Genomic DNA, 23,629 nt, shown 5'->3' with positions numbered 1-23,629 from the left:
ATATTAACCATTGGCTTCATTTTGAAAAATCTGAACTACTTTTTAAAATAACTTTTCTTTAGGATTTTAGACTTTAATTAGCCGAGGGAAAAAAAGAGCACTCCTCAGTTTGTAAGGTTTGCTTTGCTGTGAATCCTGAACTGAGCTGTTTAAAATACAGAAATGAGTGGTCAGTTTTAGTTTTTTCTTTTGTTTTTTGTTGTTTTATTATGTGCATCCCACAACATTTTTTCTATTTTTGAGCAAGATCTAAAAATGTTGCATTTTTAGTGACAATATGGAAAAAAAGAAGCAATAATAAATGTTAGGTCAAAGATGAGCACAGTTGAATTGAATCTATAGACATTTAGAGACTTTACTGAACTTGTTTTTTTGAGGAGCGTGACAGCAGTGCTTTTGGCTGAAACAGGTTTTTCTGGTGTTGCTGCTGAAGTCCTGCAGCTCTGTACTCTTTCATATTCCACCGTCAGCTCACCACTCTGTAACCTGTGTGTAAATCATCATGTCCAGAACTGGATCTCAGTTTGTTTGCTGCTCACCTGCTCTTGGGTTAACCGTTACTGCRATCCTCAAACTGTGTTTCTAATACTGCTCATCTATGTGCCTGGGGTACTCTACCCATCAATTATTCTGCTGGTTTGCAGGGTTTTTCCTACAGATGGGACTAATATCAGTTACTGACCAAGACAGAAAATAAAAAAAATACAGTTAAAGATACTTTTTTCATGATCTTTATTTCTTGTGCTGGTGCTTGAACAGTTAAAGTGTACAAAAGGGTGTCATGTAAACATTAGTTGATTATACATTATTAAAAGAGCTGCTTTAGAGTGATTTGAAAAACATGTATAGTGAATCTGAACAAAGWTTAAAAGAAGTGCTGCTCGATCAACATGTGGCTCATGATAAAAAAAAAGTGAATTTATTATCCCTTTGACCTCCGGTGTTCACCGTAATTATTACTATAATAAAGATCTAAACATTTGGGCACAGGAAAGGTGCAAATCATGTAAAAAAAAGTGGCTTTAGAAAATCTCTGGGTTAAATAATGTTTCGGGTACAGAAGTCAGCACTGATTGGAAGCAGACAGTGTTTACATCTGATCTGAATTTATTTCAGTGCTGCTCTGAAGCAGTAACAGCAGTCACAGGCAAAAAGGTCAACAGTCAATAAAATTATCTGGATTTACTCGCCTCCACTTTAAGTTTGAAGTAGGTAATAATTAGACACCTATTGGTGCACAAAATATTGCATAAGAAAGATATTCAGTGCATCTAAAACAGTGAAAATCAGAGCTACTAAAACAAGTCCTATTARATATAATTTCTTTCTGATGGCTTTGTGGGAAGAACGTGCTTCAAAAGATCCATAAAACTTTAAAAATGAGAAATATCATTTGAAAGGTTGAAGACAGCAAAGCAGGTTTTTGACCGTTCCAAGTGGCAGACTTTGCCCTGAACCTTTTATTCTGCCATCTTGTTTTTCCAAATCATTCCTTACTCGGAGGACTTTGTTCCGTTGAAGTCGCTTTGGGAGTCCACTTCCTCCTCTGAGGCGTCCTCAACCGCCCTCCGGCCTCCRCCCATACGCCGCGGCGCACTGCCGAAGGAGGGCTCGTTTCCACGCCTAGAAACGCCACAGACAAGCAGAGTCACAGTGAGAGGAGGTGATGGTGTYGGGGGCTTGTCAGGTCTGAGTGAACGCTACAAGGAGGAACAATGAAATAGAACGTACGGGTTAGCGCGCTGGTTATCGAACTCATTCGACTCCTTGCTCAGGAAAATGAGTTTGGTTTATAACACTTAAACCCAAGCACTGAGAAAAACATGGCCATCAGAAAACCAGAACTTCATCATTTCCTTTTTTTAAAATCACAGCTCGATGAGCCACATTTCCCTCAGTTAGGCTCAGTGAAAGAAATGAGAGCATTTAGAGTGCACGGAGGATGAGAAGGTCTGGAATGAAAAACGTCAACGGGGTAACTTTAGGCGCAGAGGTACCTGCTGTGTTACTCCTTAGGTTCAGGGTTGCCTCTGCAATAAAGAGGGACATGATAGTTTTGATTTTTACTCAGTAAACGTTTGGCTTCCTGCTCAGGGACTAAAGATGTAACACAAAGACTGGACTGAAAAGGAGTTTAAAGTTCAAAAAGGAAACTTGGAAACTATGGAATTAGATTTGTGCCTAAAAGACTGTACAAGTACATGCACTACAAACAACTGGATGGCAAAGGGTTTGAGGAAAACCTCTTAGATGTTCAAACAAAAATTAAGAATTTGATAAAAAAAAACACATTAAAAAGTCTTCTGAGAAGTCTTTTCCTATTGAACAGAGATTTCTTGAGTGACAGATTAGTGACCCGGAAGACAACTTCCCCTACGATCCGAAGCAGGGTATGTTTACTTCCAGTGTCATTTCACTTTGAAGATCTCTTCGGAAAATGAATGGATGCATATCATTTTTATAAAACTGCAAATTTTGCTTTTGAAACAACTTTTTAAATGTTTTTTAAACCATATTCTTAATTTTTGTTTTAACATCTAAGAGTTTTTTCTCTGATTTTTAGGCACAAATATAATTCCATAGATAACYTTCATGAAGTCTGAAGAACTTCTTCCAGACACACTTTAATAAATAAAGCAAAAAAAAAAGGACTGACTTCTTGGAAGCTAAGTATATAAAAATATCATCAACATCAAGTTTATACAGCACATTTCAAAAACAAGTTGTCACCAAAGTGCTGAACACAAGGCAATAATCAATATAAAAGCAAACAACATTCTTAAAAGCATAAAAGATAAAACACCAATAATAAATGCATAACTCACAATTAATAAAAAATAAAGCTTATAATAACTTGCAGAGTACTGTATATATCATTGAGATGTCTGCTCCTGTACAGTATTTGTTCAGTTGCAGCAGAAATGAGAGAATAACTACCGTGAAAACCAGCTCGTCTCTTTCGATGCATTGCCCTCACCTGAGTTTGCTCTTGAGAGAATTGACCTCGCGGCTCAAGGCGTCGCTGGCCTCGGTGGCTTCATCCAGCTCCCGCTGCAGCTTCCTGCGGGCGGCGGTTGCACGCTGAGACTCCTCCTCCGATTCCTCCAACTGCCGCTTCAGCTGCTTCATGCGAGAGTTTGACTTCTCCGCCTGGAGGTAGAAGATACAAACTCAGACTTTACCAGTCTCTTTCCTGATCATGATCAGAATTAAGTCRGGTTAATTAAGTGTTTATACCTGATCTTTGTACTGCTCCGCCTGTTTTCTTTCGTCTTCCAGCTGTATCAGCAGGTCTTTAAGTTTTTTGTCCTTCTGGCGAGCACTCTTGGCATTTGCCTGCTTGTCCCTAAATCATGATAAAAGTTCTTTCCATAAATGCATTCATATTTATTACACACATTTCATGCCATAGCACATAACAAATTGAAGCTTCTTTCAAAGGCTATTGATTAAAACAAACGCTTTGAGGGATTATTTGTTCCCAACCTGTTCTCCTGCTCCAGCTGCTCCTCCAGCTGAGCCACTTTAGCCTCCAGCGCAGAGATGGAGGACTTGAACTTGGACTTGACCTGGTTCTCCATCTCCTGGAGTTTGGCCTTTAGCTCCTTGTTCTGACGCTCCATCTGCTGCCGAGCGCTCTCGTTCTTCTGAGAGGCGCTGCGCTCCGTCTGCAGCTCATTGTTCAGCTGCTCCACCTGGTGAGGAGATGGGAACGAGGTCAGGGTTGGGGGGGCGCTTCGTTTTACCGTGTCTCAGCTTGGAGAAGCTCCTCCCAGACTCGTCACCTGCTGCGCGCTCTTCCTCAGCCTGTCGTTGAGGATCTCCATGTTGCTTTGTTCCTCCTCCAGCTCTTCCTCCAGCTGGGCGATCTTTGCCTCCAGGCGGCGCTTCTCGTCTGCCAAGGCTGATCTGAGCACATTAGACCACAGCAGCAAACATCAACRTGACTCGTTCTCTCAGTTTACTCCACAGCTGAGGCTAAAACACACAACTTCCACCCACTTTCCAGAAGTGTTGCTCGCCAGCTCATCAGACAGCTCGTCTCTCTCAGCCTCTGCCTGCTTCCGGGCCCTTTCAGCTGCAGCCAGTTCCTGGATTAAAGAGTCATCTAATTATTTAGAAAAATTCTGTCGATTTCCAATAAAACAGGTGAACAGGTTAGTGACGGTGTCACCTCCTGCAGCTGCATGAGCTCAGCCTCCAGACTCTTTGCTTTCCTCTCGCTCTCCTTCGCCGTGGCCAGCACCTCCTCCCGAGCAGCGCGGGCATCCTCCAGCTCCCTTTGAWAGTCCTTCATCTGGGCCTGAAGGGAGCAACAGAACATGGATTCAGCATTCAGACAATCATGGTCCGATTTATTTTTTTTATTACCTCCGCCACGGGAGGAGGTAATGTTTTCGGGCGCGTATGTCTGTCTGGAAAAAATTACTCAAAAACTTAACGGATTTTCATGAAATTTTTACCACAGGTGGGTATTGGCCAAAGGAACACACCATTCAAGTGCCTGTGACGTCAGATTTTTGTAATACATATGAAGGCATTTATGAAAAGATGACACTGATAAAATATTGCAAAATAAATTTCATGTTGCTGAGATCAACAGTTGTTGAGATATTTACCTGTGAAGTAACAGGAAGTGATGTCAAAGGGGARTGTCTGCATGTGAACAGAGCGTTGCTACAACAGCCAACAACTCAGACTGTAGAGATGTTTAAGATTATTTTGAGTCACTATCAGAGTCGGAGATCAAATAGTATAGTTTCATTAAACAAAGACCAGAGAGTTTTCTTTGTTAAAAAATTCCCCTTTGATGTCACTTCCTGTTTCACTTTGGCCGAGTCAAGTTCAAAAGAAATTGTGCCAGTTATGAGACAAAATGGGTAAAATCTTGTGTATTATTCCAGCTTTCTTAAATATAAAGATGTTTTCTTGTATTTGGAGAACATGCATGTCACAGACACTTTAATAACTGAGAAGACAGYGGGAGAAGGGGTCCTGCTGCAGTCGCTCACAGCGGGAACAGCTGATCAACCGTGTGAGGTAAATGTTCGCTACGTCAGAACTTATTCGGCAAATGTGTTTCCATCTCTCCTTGTGTGCATGAACTCTGTCGAAAAGCCCAAAAATCACCTCAAGCCAGCGTATAAACTTTTTTGCGAAATAGAGGAAGTTTTTACGAATCATGCCGTTTCCATTGCAGGTTAGGGGAAATGGCCTTGGTGGAGGTTTGTGCTCTCCAAGTGCTTCAAGTTTATTAGATCGCAAAGAACGAATGCTAAAGGTTTAAATTCTGCTGCACACTGTGCTATTTTAGTCATTCATACATCAAAGCGTTCAGCTCATTCAGACGATGCGCTCTTAAGAGTTTTGATTCTTTTAAAATCTATACCAGTGAAGAAACCCTCTCTCTCACCTGAAGCTTGCGGAGCTGCTTGATGGCTTCATCTCGTCCCTTATTGGCCGTCTCAATCTGTCCTTCCAGGTCTTTCATGTCCGTCTCCAGCTTCTTCTTGGCAGCAGCAGCTTGAGCTTTCTGTTTTCGCTCGTCCTCCAGCTCAGTCTCCAGCTCACGGACCTGCAGTCAGCAAGCGTCACAGTTTGGGTGAAATCTGAGGGTTTAAACTTAAAAATCGTCCGTCCTCCTTTGTTTACCTGCTTGACGAGCTGCCTCTTCTTCTCCTCGCCCATCTCATCCCGTCCCTGGAGGTCTCTTTCGAACTGGGCTTTCAGGGCCTGCATGTTGACCTCCAGACGCAGCTTGGCATCCTCAGCCGCCTGCAGCTCGTCCTCGAGCTCCTCCAGCTGGGTCTTCATCTCCTCCACCTGGGCCTCCAGGGCTCGTTTGGACTTCTCCAGCTCGTGAACCTGCCGTCAAGATGTTTTCAAATCAACGGGGATGTTCTCTCTTTTGCCTAAAACACCACAGGATTGAGAGGCAAATAAAAAAGCACCAACATTTTTCCCCACATCGTCCTTGGAACTGATCAGGTCCTCCATCTCCATCCTCAGGGCCTTGTTGGTCCTCTCCAGCTCCTCTCTGCCRTCCTGGGCCTCTTCCAGAGCTCTCGCCAGCGACAGAGCCTTGGTTTCTTTTTCTCTAGCCTCGGCTTCTGCACGATCTCTTTCCTCTGCATATTTACTGGAGATGCTCTTCTCTTCAGCCAGCATCTGCAGGTCAGAAAGGACAAGCGAGAATGCATTAAAAAGACTCAGAYTCCATTGCACTTTTTTGAAAAGTAATCTGTGAAATGCAAGAAAAGAAGTTAAGTTTCTATTTTTTTGTCACCTGGTCGAACTTCTTTTGTTTCTTCTCCAGGTTTGACACAATCTGTCTCTGGTTGTCCAGGTCCATCAGCGTGTCCTCCAGCTCCTGTTGCAGACGGTTCTTGGTTTTCTCCAACTTGTCGTACGCCGAGGCCTTCTCTTCGAACTGAGTGTTGGCTGCCTCCAAATCTCTCTGCAGGCGTTTCTTCCCTTCTTCCAAGAGCTCGATGTTTCCCGACATTTCCTCCAGCTTCTTCTTCGAATCTGATAACTATACAGAGTTTAATTGGCAGCTTCACTTCTCCACCTACAATTACACTTTCCAACAAGTTTTCTTTGCTTTCTTACAGAATTTAGAATAGAATAGTAATAGAGGGGAAATTCAGGTGTCACAGCAGCATCTGTACAGAGGTTTACACGCTAGTTACTTTACAAACGATAGACAGTGCACAAAAAACTAAACTAACACTGACTAGCAATGATACAACTACTAATAATTAAAAATATAAAGAATTGTGCAAGAATAAAAAAAAGTTAAGTTTTGTTTTAGAGACAGTAGACTATCAGAATCTGACATTAGGAATCAGAATTTGCTTGTCAGACAAGAAACACAGATGTGCAATTACAGCAGAATTATTTTGAAAGTTTAAAATGGGTAATAACAGCAAATGATTGCTCAGATTATTAATAATATAAATGAGTAGTAGTGCAAATTATTGTTCAGATGAGTAATGACAATGAACAGTAAGAGTACAGATGATTGTGTGGGCAGCAGCAGGTGTGTAAACGCTTCTTGTGATTTGTGGGTGTGGTGCTGGTTATAGAGTCTGACAGCTGCAGGGAGGAAGGATCTGCAATAACGCTCCTTTGTGCACCTCAAATGCAGCAGTCTGTTGCTTTCATCTCATTTCCTAAATAATTTTACCAACATGAGTAATTTGTTTTTGACTCCTGACCTGGATGTTGAGGGTGGACACATGTCGCTCCACGTTCCTCTTGGCCTCCATCTCCTCCTCAAGCTGCTCCTGTAAGCTGTGATTATCRTCCTCCGCTTGTCGCAGCTTCGTAGAGATCTGCAGTTTCTGACGCGTCTCCTCAGCCAGCAGCTCCTGAGACAGTGCAGCAGACCCRTAGTTTAAATCCTCAGACTTAACCCTCAATACTGGATGCTTTTTAAATGTAAGAGGAGACTGAATTATTCCTGCTTTAACACATAACGCACCTGTGTGTCTTGGAGCTGAGAAGTAAGACTGGTCACGTCTTTGCTCAGTTTGATGTTCTTGCCCTCTGCCTCGTTCAGTAGGTTTGTTACACTTTCAAGTTCAACCTGAGAAAAAGAGGTGCAGAAACARCGTTTTGAAGTTGGCAGTTAAGTGCGACACTCCTGAAATGTTCTTATTGTTTCTTTGTTGGGTTTGATGYGAGTGCAGGAGATTTACAGTGATTTTAGAGCAGCGTTCGCTCAGCTCAGCCTTTTGCTTCTCGCTGTCGGTGAAGCGGGACTGCAGGTCCGCCACCTGGCCCTCCAGCTTCTTCCTCTTGTGCTCCCCTTCTTGCTTGGCCTGAGTCAGCGAGCGCACCTCTATGGTTAATTCAGAAGATTCCTTCTCCAGAGCTTGTTTAGCCTTTTCCAGGTTGGTCTTTACCTAAAGAGAAGAGAAGAGACTGATATCAGAACAAATTGTCATAGTGTCAATGCTTGGTTTTCATGTTTCTCTTTAATTTCACTACCACAGTTCTTCCATATGTCTTTTGGCATCCAAGTCRTTCCATAATCTTTGASCCATTTCAACAATTCATTTATCAAAACCTTCAGCTCATTTATGACAAGGGTGCTATAACTTTTGGCACTTCAGCTATTTATTTTGGCCACTTTTTTGCCATCGAAAATGAATAAGAGCCATTTTCAGCGCTCTTAAAATCCTTTAAAATGTTTCTAAATATTTACAGAACCTTACACAATTTGTTCTGGTTCTGCTTTTTTTTCTTAAACCTTTCTTGTTATAATTTTACCTAGTTTTTGCTAATTTTAGATTTTTTTTCTGCCATTTCATCTTTAAATCTGTTTCTTTCTGCTGTTCTTCTGGGCTTTTCTACCTTTTTTCTGCTACTTTGTGCCATTTAGGCTTTTTTACATATGTTTTTTTTCTATATTCAGCTATTTGCTGCAATTTTAGCTAATGTTCAGCTGTTATTAGCTCAATTTAGCTTTATCAAATACACATAGCTTTAGCTACTTTACATTTTTTACTGCACTTTCACTGGGTGCTAATTTCAAMTTCTGGCTGCGAAGTTTAGCTTATTTTATGTAAAATTTAGCCTTTTATGCCGTTTTAGATATAGATCTGCTTTTTGCTATTCTTCTGCTTTTATCTACTTTTTGATTTTTTCTGATAATTTGTGCCATTTATGTTTCTTAAAGATGCTTTCTGCTACATTCAGCTATTTTCGCTTTTAGTTTTTTTCTACCATTTCAGCTATATTTTTGCTTCTTTTTATAGTTTTTCTGCAAAGTTAGGCTTTTTCTTTTCTTCTTTCAGCTTTTCAGATTGAACTCACATTAACACTTTTCAATTTCAGCAGCTTTCATCTTAAGTTTTCAGCAAGAAGCATTCACACTAGGGTTTTCACAGGAAATGCAGTTTCTCCAGTTTAAATAAAAGTTTTAAAATAATGAGGTCGTACTCGTTTGGACTGCTCCAGCTGCTCGGTGAGCTCCTCCACAGCCTGGGTGTGTTTCTGTCTCATCTCCTGTATCTGAGACTCGTGTGCGCGGTTCTCCTCCTCGATGGCCCTCTTCAGCAGYGTGACCTCCTGCTCACGTTTGGCTCTGCACACATTCGACTGTCAGCCTCACCTTTCACARCACATTTAAAATACTTTAACAATATATATGAGTTTTAATGTGATTGACCTCAGCTCCTGCTGWGTGGCAGTTGTGTCAAGTGTGTCTTCCAGCTCAGACTTGAGCGCCTCCAGCTCCTCGCCGAGGTCCCGTTTGATYTTCTCCGCCTTGTTTCTGGCTGCTCGCTCAGAGTCCAGGTCTTCCTGCAGGTCGGAGATGTGTCCCTCCAGCTCCCTGATCTTCTTCAGAGCATTGTTTTTCTGAGCCATCTCATCTTCTAACCTGAGAGAACGAAGAGCAGAGGAGATGCTGGTTAACTTGCACTGCGTTAGTGGAACTTTTGCAAACACATTTAACATTTTGACTAAAACCAACAATCAGGGTAACCAGAGCTGGATATCACCTTGCCAAAGCGTTCTGCAACTCCTCATCCTTCTTGGCAAGCTGAGCTTTGAGTTCAGCGATCTGGGCCTGCAGGTCGGCTATCTGCTCCTGCAGGTCGTTAGACTCTGCCTCCAACTTTCGCTTTGCCTTATCCAGCTCCTGACGAGTCTTTTCTTCTTTTTTCAAACGAACTAAAAACAGAAGAAAAACAAACAAAGTCAAATCTAATTAACAAATCCCTCCCAGAGAAATGCTCAGTGAGTTTTKATGAATGTTAAAAAAATGACCTTCCAACTCTGAGATCATAGACTCGTGTTTATTTTTGAGCTTAGTGAGGTTCTTCGATTTCTCCTCCTCTTCTGCCAGGTTGGCACTAAAGTCTGCAACTCTTTCCTCCAACAGTTTACGCTCCTAAAAAACAAAACCCAACATCCAATAAACTGAATAAATAATTCACTAAAATCAAATTTAAAAAATTTGGATTTCCAAATCTGACCTTGAGAAGTTTGTTGTTCTGGTCCTCCATTACCAGAATGTCATCCTCCAGCTTTTTAATCTTTCCTTCACAAGTGACCTTTTCCAGCTGCAGCTTCTGACGGGCATCCTCCTCCTCTTCCAAATGTTCCTCTAGTTCCTATAAATTAAAATACTTTCAGTCATCAGTTCATGCATTAGTCTAATCTGTCAGAAAGAAATAATCTGAGCACAGAAACTAGATGCAGCAAMAAAAATGAAATTAAAAATGGATAGCAAGAAAGTAAGAAGACCTGCATCTGCTGTTGCATCTTCTTCTTGTCCAGCAGCAGTGCCTGAGCGCGTTCCTCCTCTTCATCCAGCCTCGCCTCCATCTCGTGAAGGATCTCCTCCAGCTCCTGTTTYTTAGCTGCCAGGCGGACCCTCATCTCCTCAGCCTCTGCGTACAGCTCTGTCTCTGCTTGAAGCTGCTCTTGCAGGGCATTCCTCTCCTCTAAAATCTGCAGGAATACAGAGTTACAAAGTTAAACTCTGCTTGGCTTGAGTTATATGTCTGTGACATAAAAATACAATAAAATACAACTTTATTTATAAAGCACTTGAACAACACCGTTGGCCAAATATTAAAAATACATAAAAATAAACAGAGTAAAATGAGTCAATAATATAAAAACAAACAAACAAACAAAAAAACATTAAAACCAACATTTCAAACTGCGTTAAAAGCAAGGAGAAAAAAATGTCAACATTATTCTGTGAAAGAAATGGATAGACCTTGGCCAATTGTCTCAGATGATAAAAGCTGAGAACATCTAGTTTTAAATCTTTGCCAGTCTAACACCCAGGCTAGTTGCAGTCTGGGTCAGATGTTTTGCTAAACGACCCAGATCACCTTGAACTTTGGAACCGTCACTGGGCTTTAAACAATACGACCACCATCTTTAGCTCTTTAAAATGTAAAAAAAATTCAGCGACATCCATGCTTTGACTTCTGCAAAACATTCCAGAAGTTGGTTCACAGAATATTGCTTTTCCTGTTTCAGTGGGACATAAATTTGGGTGTCATCAGCATAAAAATGGAACGAGACCCCATGTTTCTGAAGAATAAATCATAGAGGGAGAAGATAAATGAAAAAAAAGAGAAGAGGGCCAAGTATGGAGCCCTGAGGTACTCCACAYGTGAGTGGTGCTCCAGAGGACTAATGATTGAATAAAAAAGTATTTTCCAAGGAATGCGTTTCCTTTCATTTTTTACCTGTGTGTGCTTCAAAGTGACTTCTTTCAGCTCAGACTCAAACTTTGTTGCCACTTCTTTGGCTTTAAGCAGCTCTTCCTCCTTTAGACTCATCTCCTCCTCCTGTCGGGTCACTTGCAGTAGAGGCTTGACCTGTAGTTCAAAAAATAAATAAAAATCAGCACAAATACTTAACTCTACATAAAAACATAAATAAATATTAAATATAAAATATTAATAAATATTAATGTGAGGTCATTGCTTTGGCGTGCAGCGGACCTTCGTGAAAAGCCTCCACCACTGCCAGTTCCTGAGTTTGAGGTAAGCAGCACAGTTTCTCTGGATCACCTTCATGGCTGTAAGCTGCTGTTGCCTCTTGGCAAATGCCCTTTAAAAGCCCAACAGAAAAAACAAACATCACATCACTTCTAATTTATTGCAGCCTGCCAGGTTTATTCAGAAAAGAGTAAAAATGGCAAGAAAAGCATCTAAAATCATTCCCTAAATGCTAAATAAAATCAGCCAAAACACTTTGATACGAGGAATGTGATTAATGTGAACTTAGTTTATGAGAGGGTGAAATGTGTGCGGAGGCTTGAAGGTTCATACTTTCTGGCCAGGAAGCCTCTGGCCTGAGCCTGGAAAGCAATGATGATGACGGTGATCTTCAGATCTCGCTCCTCCTCCAGCTGGGCGAGCACCCCTGTGCGGAAGAAGATTTTACTCTGTCCGATCCTGTACAGATTGGGGTCCAGGTCCAGATGTTTGATCTRCACAAACATCAGTGACATGAGTACTGATCTGAGAGTAAAGATCTTTTTTTTTTAAATTTATGTGCCTACCATGAGGCAGCAGGCTTGTTTGCCATCCATGAAACCTTTAGGAATGGCATTTGCAGCCAAGATCTCATATCTGCAAAGAGATGGGAGAGATTTTACATTTAATACAGATTTATTTTAATCTTGTTTCCAGACTGTGTTAAATTCACCTTTGGCGGAACTCCTGGAAGACGATTCGATTTGGGAAACCTTGTCGACAGATTCGTATTCCCTCCAACACGCCGTTACACCTGAGCTGCTCCAGGACCAGGTGGGCATCCAGCTTTCCTGCCTGAGAAAAATCACATTTTACTTGGATTTCTGATTGATTATAGTTCTTTTTAAGCCTCTATAAAAACACCATTTGTGTCTTTTTAAATGCAAGACAATGAAGTTACCCTCTTCTCGTGGTTTGGGATGATGCATCTGACAAAGTTGGGCTGAGTGTTGTGCAGTGTGGTCATGAGTTTTGCCAGAGACTCTTTGTAAAGTTGTCCTACTGTGCGAAACATTCCTTTCTTGGTCTTTGAAGCGCTGGGCATGGAGCTGTCYGTCATCTTGGCTATCGTGTCCAGACCCACCACTCGGTCCGCTGAAGTRCACAACAAAACAAAAACGATGACTCAGCAGCTTGTGCTTAAAACACCATAAAACTAGACACCTCTGTGTGCATTTGTTGTCAAAAGTAAAGCTGATGAAGCTCATGTTTTGTTTTGGAAACGTCTCACCATCTTTCCAGAGGTCTTGCACAAACGGGCTGGAGGAATTGCTGAGCAGTGCGGTGACGTTGTCATTTAGGGGATCCATGTTCTTTGTCAGCCAGGCRGTGGCATTATAGTCTACCTACAAAACAAAAATAACCACATTATGTGAACTGATAAGAAGAAAAAATGATGGTTATATGTAGTGCTGCAACTAATGATTATTATGATAATTGATTAATTGTTCAATTAATCGATGGATCGGAAAACGAAACAACTAAATATTTTGACCTCTCTATTCCAAAATAGAAATTTTGGACTGACATAAAAAATTGTTCAAAAAACAGGTCATATATAATCTTAAATTATAATGCATAAATAGGTAAATATTTGTCAAATAGCTTCAGTAAAAACGTCATGTGAGAATACACAAAAATATAGACAAATGTGTGCTATATCCTTGGAAGTCTCTTCAAATTTTCTCTGAGTTTTGTAAAATGTGTCCTTGAGGGAAGAGTGTAACCTGAAATAAAAGTGTGAACTATTCTAGTGAAGTCTTTATTTTTGACCATGAACGGTCTCAGTGACGATCACGTTAAGAAGACTTTCAGTCAAGACAKCTGCTTATTAYAAKAATTYAATAAACACCTTCTTTTATTTACAGTATTAGGTTAAAGCAAGTGTCTTCACTCAGACRCTGTCARCARATTAAAACTCAAWGAATTAATATAAAAATCGATAAACTGAAAATGAAATCTGTTGCCAGCACTTAATTATCTATTTTTATGTATTTTATTGATTAGTAGCTGCAGCCCTAGTTATATGCATCTTCTACTCACCTTTCCAGCATAGTGCAGAATAGAGAACTCCGTTTTGTCTTTAAGCTGCTTAGGTTTGGCAAATTTCACATGGTTTCCTTGAGTGTTCATGAGTTTCTCTACAAAGGAGATGTCTGTGGCTTTTGGGAACCAGCACTCTTCATCCAGCAGGGCCAAGATGCCTGGAGGATTATTCTGCAGACACCACACAGCTACGATTAGCAACAAAAATCAAACACGGAGTGTCAAAATACATCTGTGAGGAATAGGAGAACCTTTAATGCTGTGCATTAAATATCAGTAGTGATTTTTTACTTTGTTTTTTATTAGTCATACTTACCGGCCTCTCAATGAGCTCGATGCAGGGCTGCAGGTCCAGGCCGAAGTCGATGAAGTTCCACTCGATGCCCTCCCTCTGGTACTCCTCCTGCTCCAGGATGAACATGGTGTGGTTGAARAGCTGCTGCAGCTTCTCGTTGGTGTAGTTGATGCACAGCTGCTCAAAGGAGTTGTCCTGCAAAGACCATGCATGTTTRCACRATTACAAAATTAAAATCTATGCACATGTGARCTAAATGAACAGGTTCATACTTCAAAGATTTCAAATCCAGCAATGTCAAGGATTCCCAAGAAGGAGGCTCCCTGTCGCTTGGTCTTGTCCAGGGCTTTGTTGACTCGGCCCAAGATCCAGCGAAACAGTCTCTCATAGACAGCCTTAGCCAACGCTTCGACAGCAAAGTCAGCCTAAAAAAYAAACATACAGAAAAAACAATCCAGAGTTCAAAACAATCTGGAAACTAAACATTTTATAGCTTGTGAGCTCTTTACGATAAATAAAACCAGTAAATTAAACCAGTAAGCTTCACTTGTGACATTTTTAAAATTCCTATATACACATAACTTCATTCAGGTGACGGGTATAAGCAGGAAGGAGTGAATGCCTGTTTACAGAAAATGATTGTAAGCTTTATAGACTGGATTTACAGATACAGCAACATCTTCATCACATGGAACATGTTTGGACTGGTTTTTTTCTGCTGTGGCACGACTGTAATCATCTGACGTACCTGCTCTTTGGTCTGTGCCTTCTGCACCACCTCTCTGCCCACTTTGATGCGAGGGGTGAGAATGGCTCGGGTGAAGTCYGTCACATTGATGCCTTGCAGGTGACACACCTTCTGAGCCGCTGCAGAGACAACATTAGACGTGTGCTACACTTAAAACAAAGGATGTCCAGGGAACAGCAGCAGCATGTTGAAGGAAAAAAGCAGTAAAAACATCTAACCGGTGTTGTCTGGCATGGTGGCCTGCTCTTGGTTTCTCTCTTTTTTGAAGGCTATGTTTCCCAGCTGCATCACAGTGGAGCACACCTTCAGGATGTCTGCAAAATAAAAACCAAACATGCTGATTAAAATGTATAAAACAAGTCAGAGTGCTGCGTCCATCAGGAGGTGCTGCTAAYGGTAGCCTCTTTCACAAGACAGTACTATGAAATCGACGCACAGACCAATCCAGCTTTAAGCACCTTCAGGTCATTCATAAAATAAYCAGTTCCCGCTCACATGTACACGTTCAGAAATTAACTCGGCAGCGCAAAACCAGAAGTGGCGTGGAGCAGATGTCAGCTCGGCTGAAGTGGACCACGACATACTGTATTTATTGTGTGACAGACATCTGACTTGTATCAAACAAAACAAACTTACTTAGTGATCCTGTGGTTCAATACTTTTTAAAACTAAATACAAAGTTGTTGTTTTGTGTMATCTTTAATATTCCTTCTGTAATGTAAAATTTTTCTTTTTAAGTTCTGGTCTTATTTGTATAGGACCATTTTTACAGCAGTAATTTTTAAGTTTTATTTATTGCACTGTGTGAACTGTATGGGAGCAGCTTCTAATCTTGTATAGGGTGTGTTCTGTGTACATGACAAAGGCTTTCTACTTTATTCTAATAAATCTGTTAGTTGGTTAGATTATGTGCTCACTGATGTCATCAGCTCATTATCATTTTCTGAGCACGGAACCACAGGTTGCTTTTTCACGTCTGTCAGCCCACCTCAGGCCCGGCTCTGATACCTCGGTTGGGGGCTCAGAGGGGCATCAGAGGCAGGCTCACTTTACTCGCCTTTCCACCTTCGTGTTTTTTCTGAMTGTTTGGTGGACAGAACATGCATCAGTCCCAGACTGAGGCGTCTTATGAATGGGGCTAGAAACTCCCTCTTTAAAAAAAATCATCAGGATCAAGAGTAAAGTATTGAATTAAATATCGGTACCGATTCTCTCCTCGTCGGTTAAGCCCATGATTTTCATGGCCTCCATGGTCTCCTCAAACATCTCGTCATCCTGCTGACCAGGGATCTGAACGTGACCCGAACTCAGGAAACGGTAATTACTGAAGGGCTCCAGAAGAAGCTCCTCTGTGAAAAGAGCACAAATCAAAAGTCAGAGTTTTAGAGTAGTTTTTAACAACATTCATATCTGCATCTTCTCAGTTCTTACAGTTCCACCTGCATCTAACAGATTCAGAAGAATCAACAATGTAGAATTACAAAAAATGCACAACTTATCTCACCATGCACTTTGTCCTTAGCACCAGCAATCATGTAGTAGAAGATGTGAAAAGCTCTTTCTGTCTTTGCCTGTCGGATACAGCGGGACTTYTCCAGCAGATCTGAGTGCAAAAACCTGTTAAAGAATTGAAATAAACTTCTTTACGTACATAAATTACATTTGTTAAAAGACCACTTTCAGTCAGGGGAGATGCTCCATAAAAGGCAGGAAAGAAATACATTAGTCTGTGCATGTTTTGGTTTCTCTAGTAGCCATAAAGGCAACAAAAATCAATTATCAAACTAAAAAAGCTGTCAGAATCAGATGAAAGTAGGTTTTATCTCTGTTCAGAGACATTCAGGGGCTGTTCTATTTAGATATGGCAAAAAATGTGTGTCAAAGAAACTTGGKCAGGCCACACCTGAAATTAGTTCCTTATTCCCAGCATCAGATGTGGGACTTGATGGGATATTTCCTAAATGTTTTGGCGTTTGTTTCACCTTAGATAAACTCATTTTAATTTACTAATTAACTAATTTACTTGTCAAACCTATTCTAAATTATTTTAATGTGTGAAAACTCTTCAYCTGTCAGTGGTTCCCAAAGTTGGGGTCAGGACCCAAGGTGGGGTCCTGAAAAGATTTTCTGAAATAATTACACTAAAAAAGGAGAACTAACAACATTTTTTATTATCATTAATGTGCTTACAATGGACAAAAATAAGTAATGAATATTGYTACTATGCCCTTGTTTATTTGACGTGAAAGCAGTGTTTATCAATCAACAACAGTTGGGGGAATCGTTCTCAGCTGCTGGTAGTTTGTGGGTCAAAAGCTGAAAAGTTTGGGAACCACTGAGACCACCTTAGATCAGGTTGAGTTCAAAACGCAAATAATTTAGAAAGCTCAAACTTGAACAAAAACAACAGTTTTTTCCTCACAGAAAAGCCTGAAAACAAATCAAATAAGTATTTTTCCTCCCTGCTAGTAATTTTATAAAAAAAAGGGATACAAGTCTCAATGTTGGCTCCAACGATGTAACCTGTGACATCAAAGTTGATGCGAATGAATTTTCCCTGAAAGAGCAAAAAGGGGAGAAGGTGTTTCAGGAAGGAGTGGTACAATTTCCCAACACAAAACTAAAGCATTGTGTTCTGAAACAAACTCACAAATCGAGAAGAGTTGTCATTTTTGATGGTCTTGGCATTTCCGAAGGCCTCCAGGATGGGATTGGCCTGCAGGAGCTGCTTCTCTAGCTCCCCCTGGTGGTGAGAGTTATACACAGAGATATTCCTGTTAAAATCTGTCCAACACCCTCCAACTGCACTCCTCAGAGATGAAATTAAACCAGGATGGACGCAAAACCTTCATTTTTCAGGAAAACCTTAAATATTATAAATATAAATATTTGAATTTAGCATGTTGGGAAACCAAAACATCTTTCTGAAAATGCGATTTGCTTCCAGCGTGACTGCAGAGCAAGTGGAGCTGAGGTAACGTCAGTAAACGAAGCGGACGGTCCGTCACTTGGAATGAAGCTAATCCGCCTGATCAAAGCGGTTCTTCTCAGCCCGCATCAGGGTCAGGCGGCGYAGACCTCTACGTAAACTTTCTCACTTAAAAACACCTTGTGTGTAAATGAGCTAAAGCCTCAAAAGGGGAAAAAGGAGTTTTTTTATGATTAGTGCTCAGACAAAAAACCAGAATAAAACTTGATGTAAGTATTCTGACAGATTCTAATTCGTCAGTTATTATATAACATTTTTAGAAAAAGATGCCTTAAAAAAGATACAGACCCACTGATGAGGTGCAGCTCAGAGGTGGCAAAGCAGAGAAGAAGGTCCTGTCAAATAAAACTACTGTAGGGAAAAGGGAGAGCACGGCACAACAGAGAAAGAAGAAAGCAGTTGGAACAGAGGATTGACATGGTTTAAAACAAATTCTTGGGGAGACAGACAAGCAGAAGCAGTCTTATAAAAGTGCCCGATGAGGACAGAGCGGAGAAGAAAAATGTTCCCAATACTATTTCTGTGGGAGTCCGTGGGAGCCTCTGGGGCTTACAGAAAACAGAACACATTTGAAGAATTCTCCCTCTGAGGGCTCAGTGGGTGTGTGGGATCTTCGACTCACAAATTTCCAAGACATACCTCCGAAAACTAGGCCAATGGCATCTAGCACTGTTTCAGATTCGAAGACAGAGCTCAACAATGCAAAAAAAAAAAAAAATAACAAGAAGCTTCTTGACAGGATTGCACATACTTGTCATAGTACCTGGTAAAAAAAAAAGATAAGAGGGAGGCCGGCGTTGGACAGATAAGAACAGGAAATGGGCATGCTCACACTGTGATCTGTGAGAGACCCTTTTACTGTCAGGGAGGTTTCAGCTCAACCTCCACTGACAGTGAAAGGATGTCTGAGAAAGATGGGCCACAAAAAGTCAAGATGAACCACTGCAGAAGGAAAAAAMCATTAAATAAAATAGGACGTCCACTGAACAGGTTCAGGTTTTAAAGTGACTGTAGCGTAACCATCATGCAGTCTGAACTAGAGTAAAKAAGTTAGCACTTTGTTTTTGGAAGCTTCCAGAGTTTCCAGAACATTTTATTCCAGAGAAGAGGCTGTCCCAAATCTGCTCTGATGACAAATATTTGGTAAAATGCCATCTAACGGATAAAATATTAAAGCTAACATCTTACTAGTGCAAGTAAAATAAAGAGAGAACTTTGTTTGGGCAACTCCGTGACACTACCTTCATGCACTTTTCTWATTTAAGGTATTAAAAACAAACACGACACACAAAACCACACTCCAGGCATTCCCCTATACTCACGTAGGCAAACTGTGATCCTGATTGTTGCTATTTGGAGGAAACGGCAATATACAGGATTAAACTGGGCAGTTTTTCTGCACATGTGAAGGAGTGAGGGAGCTGGCTGAGAGATGGTAACTTTACCCCCCACCCCTAACACACAGATACCTACAGCACTGCTGTCCTTCTTCCCTTTGTGAGAGGAGGCCACTACAGCCAGATACTGGATGACCTTCTTGGTGTTCTCAGTCTTCCCGGCACCAGACTCCCCGCTGAAGAAAAAAAGAAAAGAGAAAAATAAAGAGAAAATGAGAGACAATGCTAAAACAAAAACAAGATGTTTAAGCTGCACAGTTTGATAAAGCTCAGGTTGCATTTAATTTTATACTTTATCCTCTTTAAATGTTCTTTGCAGAGATTTATAGTATCTAAGTACAGTTACTTTATTACAGTACTTAAGTAATTTTGAGTATTTGTAATTTTACCAATTTTTTTAAATCGTTACTTTTACTTTTATTTTGTTACATTTAAAACCTAAAACTGATACTTTAACTTATTTACTTTAACATTTGACACCTAGTTACTTGTTACAAAATTAAACATGTCTGAACTTATGAGGAGTTGTTTATGCTCTAAAAATAAAAAGTTTATTCAACCAAGTCATGTCAACTGGTTCTATTAAAGTAGAGTAAATATGAGGCAACTTGGTTTAGTGGAACCAGTTTGGTTAACCCAGGGGTCTGCTACCTGTGGCTCTTTAAGATTTGACCAAAGCAAATATGACTTTTTAAAATTTGTTTGTTTTTACTCCCAATAGAAAATGCTAGCTTTAGCAGTTTTCCTGTCAATTTGTTTCCAAATAAGTGATTGTTACTAAAAAAGGAAGTGAAACATGTTAATTAGATCATGCTAGTAGCCTTATAATCTTTCTCTCAAATTTATCAGGATTTTTTTTTTGGGGAAAACCTTTAAAACAAGCTGCTGAGAAGAAATATGTTATTGAAATAACAATACAAAAATAGGAAAAAATATCCCTGCACAGTCAAGGGTTTTAGTTTTTATTAAATTGGGTATAAACTATATTTTTCTTGTATACATGAGTTGTTGTTATTATTATTATTTTTCATGAAGTGTAAAAATAACTAATATAAAAACTTATAAATTTTCTGTTTCATGTCACCCCCACTGGCCGGAATTGCACCACTTCAACAAAATTAAAATGGCCCACGGACCACCAGTTGATCGCAGCTCTGGATACATTTTATTAATAAGAGAAGGAGCAGAAAKGACTTTTTGGATTGTAAATGTTGCAGACCCGTGGGTTAACCCCTTAACAGTCACCCCTGAAATTCCTTAAAAGCCTTTCAACATGTTTTTAGGGTGCTAAACTAAAAAGGTAAGAACCAGAGGAAGCAGTCTGACACTGTAGCCTTCAAAATAAAAGCCACCTGTAGCATCTGGAAACATTTAAAGGCAGAAACAGCACCATTTTTGCTCAGCAGTGGAACAAAAACTATTAAGGGGTTTCAGTAAATTCAACAGTTTATTTCTTAGAGTGTGTTTTAAAAGTATTAAAWGTACTTTTACTTGCCTGATTTTTGTGAATGGTTTTATGACTTTAAGTACTTTGCTCAGTGAAATTTACTTCTACCAAAGTGATTTTCTGATAAGGTATTTTTACTTTTAGTTATTTGTTTCCAGTACTTTACAGCTCTCTGGTTCTTTGATCTATTTTGGTTTCTCAAGTTGTCTCATCTGATGTCAAACCAACAGAGGCGTATTTTCTGTTAAATGTTCAAGAACCTTACACCAAAAGACTTGAACTCTTTAAGTACCTGGGAGCGACTTAGTAGTAGGAAAAAACTCCTCTTTTGGCACTGATGAAGAAATAGGAGACCATCAGATGGCCCATTTCTAAATAACGCTCTCCTGTACCTTATAAAAACCAATTTGTAACTCAGCTTCTTAAACAAAACCACGGGCAGATTCTTTCCAGAAAACAAAAGTTGGACGTGAGTCTGAGTTGACTGATCCCAGAGCCACCAAMCACCACGCAGATGCACGCTCAGTCAAGGGCCCTTAAAAGGCCTGGGATGTTCTGTGAGATATTTGGCAGCTGAAAGTGGAATCCAGCTCCTCTGCCACATCCAGGCCCGGTTAGGATATTCAGCATCCAGGCTCCTGCAGCTGTTACTGCAGCACTAACTGGAGTTTCTCCTCTGAATGATTCATCAGCGCTCTGTTCGCTCAGGGGACATTATATTTGTCCACGTCTAATTGTTTTTGATTTATTATTAATTTGTGAATTTTGGCAGAGGATGGTGAGATGTGACGAGCTAATATTCTGTTTGAATGAATTACAAATCAATACAACAAAGATGGCAGTTTGAGCCCCACGCCCCCCAGTCCCAGGGTCAAAACAGCTTTTCCCATTTTYTATTTCTTTTAACTTCTGTTAGCTGAAGATCTAACAGTTAAATCTGGACATGTTTGGTATCAATAGAAACCCAAGAATCTTGGCTAAAAGCTCATGGAAACTAATTTTCCATCTACCAAACACAGTTCAAACATCAAGCAGTTGAATCAGAAAGTAAACTGTACAAAATGGCATYATTACAAATCTGTAAAAGAAAGATTTTTTAAAGCAAGTCAAAGCAGATATCAAAACCTGTTGTAAAGTGTTGGAAGTTTTTTTTATTTGATTTGATTTTGAGTGAATATGGTCTAACTGAAGTTATATATAACGTATCATTGTTTTAAATAAGATAAATATGGTGACACAAATGTTTAGATAACTTTTCAAAAGAACAAACAATTTATTAAATGGTAATATGATCAGTCCTGTGCAGAATGACAAAATGCAAAATTATTTGTGTCTTTGCTCCAGTTAATTTTAGCAGCATGAATCTTTGCACAGGTAATATCCACAAGTGGATTTATGGTTTCAGAGAATTTTTAGCCTACTTYATTATGGTTTTAAATGGGYTATATACTGTCTAATGCAAAAATTATTCAAGTGAGTGGAATATTTTTATGTTCCATCGTCAATACCTCTAAAACTAGCAGCTGTTTTAATACTTACACCTCTGATGAAATCTCCCAAGTGTTAGATTTATTTTAATATAAAGATGATGTAAGTAGAGTTTGTAAATGCTGAGATACTCTCAGTTACATTTCAGCAAAAACATTAAGAAAACTCCTTGGGGCTGAAAAGKTCAAACTGAAAAAACTTGGGTGAAAGAAAAATTCATATTGCTTGTGTGAAGCATTTCTCCAGTTTCCGTCACTTCTACTTTCCACACTGTCAAAGTCCAAATCTTTTTTCAATCTTCTAAASAGGTTCTTTAAAAGTTCCACATTCTAAATCATCAATGACAGATCAGACAGATTAAAACTGTGGACGTCTTCCATTGTCAATCAATAAGAGCACCAYACTTCTACCCTTTTTCTCTGGCTTTTAATTAAAATTAATGCTCTAGGCTTTTTAAGCAATTTACTAATTATGTAATTTTGTATTTTTACTCGATTTTAAGATTTAAAACTTGGAAAACTAAACTTTGTTTCAGCTGCTGTGATGGATGCAAATAAACTTGTACAGTTATGTTCTGATAAGGAAGCTTAATTGTTGAGGAAACAGTTTGATGGGAAAGAATTTGCTGCATCCTGGTTGCAGTAAATGAAGGGCTTTTGAAAATCTCAGCTCATTTACTGAAACTATTAAGACTCTGAGAAGAAAGTCTGCCAGAGTGTAGTTAATTTAGTCTGTAAAATCACTGGTTACTCTGGTTACTCAAGTTTATGAAGGTAACTTGTTTTGTGATTTTCTCAGCCTGCTTTGTTCCTACATGAGGTGTTTTATGGTGCAAAGGATATTTTGTGATTAAAGTATCATATGATGCAGTCARTAACTTTCAGGGGTATATACCAGGTATAGACCTGGTCCTGAACCCAAGACCTAATTTAGCAGAGGACGAACATATTAGATGCATAGAGTGTGTACTTTATACATTCTCATTTATCATCATCTGCATTGAGTAGACTTTACTGGAGTTATATGGGTTTATAGTGGCAGTGAACAAAAATGAGCTGGTATTAATTGTAAACAATAAAAATAAAAAGATAATGGGTCCAACAAAGAGGCTTCAGCTGAACCRTTAAACCCATTAGGTCAATAAATCTCAAAAGAAAACAAATCATATCCAAATCCAAAAAATAAATTGCCACAAGAAAAAAAACTGGGTCCCGTCAGTTCTCAGCAATTAGTTTGAAACAAATAAACAGAATGGAGCCCATTTGGAAAACTAATCTTCCATCAGGGTTCAGGGCACACTTCCTGACAGACAGAGGGAAGAAGTTCTCAGGGAGAGCTGCAGAAGCCTCAGTGCTACATCAGTTTGAATATGATAAACTCAGAGYGGCACAATCTGAGAAATAATGATTTCTTACCGTGAAGCTTTGACAGATGAGATTTATATCTATGTTTACACCAACAACTGTTCTGTCACAKTCATCGTTGACTTCTTATGAAAGATTAAAATGGTTTCACTTACGTGCAGAGAATGGACTGGTCCTCACGATCTGTAGAACGAAAGACAGWTACAGCATTAATTATTGGTTAAAAAGGTGTCGTGTCATTAAATACCAGTGATGTGACAAATTATTCACCTCCTCCTGTTTTTACTTTGTCACATCTTCAGATACAGCGGGTAAAATAAGTATTGAACACGTCAACAT

General features: G+C 39.8%; 2 protein-coding genes across 4 annotated transcripts in view; one reads left to right on the top strand and one right to left on the bottom strand.

Annotated features, from left to right (window-relative positions):
• Positions 1-228, top strand: part of LOC106524637 (nuclear distribution protein nudE homolog 1) — a gene marked incomplete in the record, with an annotated part of 4,224 nt that extends 3,996 nt beyond the window's left edge. Inside the window, 1 exon segment of the mRNA XM_014018527.1 lies at positions 1-228.
• Positions 229-715: 487 nt separating this feature from the next.
• The window catches only part of myh11a (myosin, heavy chain 11a, smooth muscle), a 34,041-nt gene continuing 11,127 nt past the window's right edge, over positions 716-23,629 (bottom strand). Inside the window, exons 4-42 of one of the 3 annotated variants that reach the window (XM_014018522.1) lie at positions 23,446-23,473; positions 19,068-19,167; positions 18,917-18,943; positions 17,256-17,348; positions 17,099-17,162; positions 16,110-16,208; positions 15,811-15,954; positions 14,824-14,919; positions 14,606-14,724; positions 14,130-14,282; positions 13,879-14,052; positions 13,560-13,733; positions 12,748-12,862; positions 12,418-12,611; positions 12,190-12,311; positions 12,044-12,113; positions 11,811-11,971; positions 11,481-11,589; positions 11,223-11,354; positions 10,261-10,467; positions 9,990-10,127; positions 9,781-9,904; positions 9,513-9,684; positions 9,179-9,391; positions 8,950-9,094; positions 7,704-7,910; positions 7,487-7,591; positions 7,221-7,373; positions 6,287-6,535; positions 5,956-6,168; positions 5,653-5,865; positions 5,414-5,575; positions 4,175-4,303; positions 4,003-4,091; positions 3,786-3,909; positions 3,487-3,695; positions 3,238-3,346; positions 2,978-3,150; positions 716-1,623 (exon numbers count right to left, since the gene is read on the bottom strand). In XM_014018522.1, coding sequence (XP_013873976.1) covers positions 1,494-1,623; positions 2,978-3,150; positions 3,238-3,346; positions 3,487-3,695; positions 3,786-3,909; positions 4,003-4,091; positions 4,175-4,303; positions 5,414-5,575; positions 5,653-5,865; positions 5,956-6,168; positions 6,287-6,535; positions 7,221-7,373; positions 7,487-7,591; positions 7,704-7,910; positions 8,950-9,094; positions 9,179-9,391; positions 9,513-9,684; positions 9,781-9,904; positions 9,990-10,127; positions 10,261-10,467; positions 11,223-11,354; positions 11,481-11,589; positions 11,811-11,971; positions 12,044-12,113; positions 12,190-12,311; positions 12,418-12,611; positions 12,748-12,862; positions 13,560-13,733; positions 13,879-14,052; positions 14,130-14,282; positions 14,606-14,724; positions 14,824-14,919; positions 15,811-15,954; positions 16,110-16,208; positions 17,099-17,162; positions 17,256-17,348; positions 18,917-18,943; positions 19,068-19,167; positions 23,446-23,473 — 5,438 coding nt within the window. In that variant the 3' untranslated portion in view covers positions 716-1,493. Of the gene's footprint in view, positions 1,624-1,657; positions 2,031-2,977; positions 3,151-3,237; positions 3,347-3,486; positions 3,696-3,785; positions 3,910-4,002; positions 4,092-4,174; positions 4,304-5,413; positions 5,576-5,652; positions 5,866-5,955; positions 6,169-6,286; positions 6,536-7,220; positions 7,374-7,486; positions 7,592-7,703; positions 7,911-8,949; positions 9,095-9,178; positions 9,392-9,512; positions 9,685-9,780; positions 9,905-9,989; positions 10,128-10,260; positions 10,468-11,222; positions 11,355-11,480; positions 11,590-11,810; positions 11,972-12,043; positions 12,114-12,189; positions 12,312-12,417; positions 12,612-12,747; positions 12,863-13,559; positions 13,734-13,878; positions 14,053-14,129; positions 14,283-14,605; positions 14,725-14,823; positions 14,920-15,810; positions 15,955-16,109; positions 16,209-17,098; positions 17,163-17,255; positions 17,349-18,916; positions 18,944-19,067; positions 19,168-23,445; positions 23,474-23,629 lie in introns of those variants that run through there. The other 2 variants (XM_014018524.1, XM_014018523.1) reach the window with 2 other exon arrangements.

Source organism: Austrofundulus limnaeus, unplaced genomic scaffold (genome assembly GCF_001266775.1).
Source record: "Austrofundulus limnaeus strain Quisiro unplaced genomic scaffold, Austrofundulus_limnaeus-1.0 Scaffold194, whole genome shotgun sequence".
NCBI classification, from domain to species: Eukaryota; Metazoa; Chordata; class Actinopteri; order Cyprinodontiformes; family Rivulidae; genus Austrofundulus; species Austrofundulus limnaeus.
Note: the sequence above shows the minus strand (reverse complement) of the source record. Positions and strands in the feature narration are given on the sequence as shown.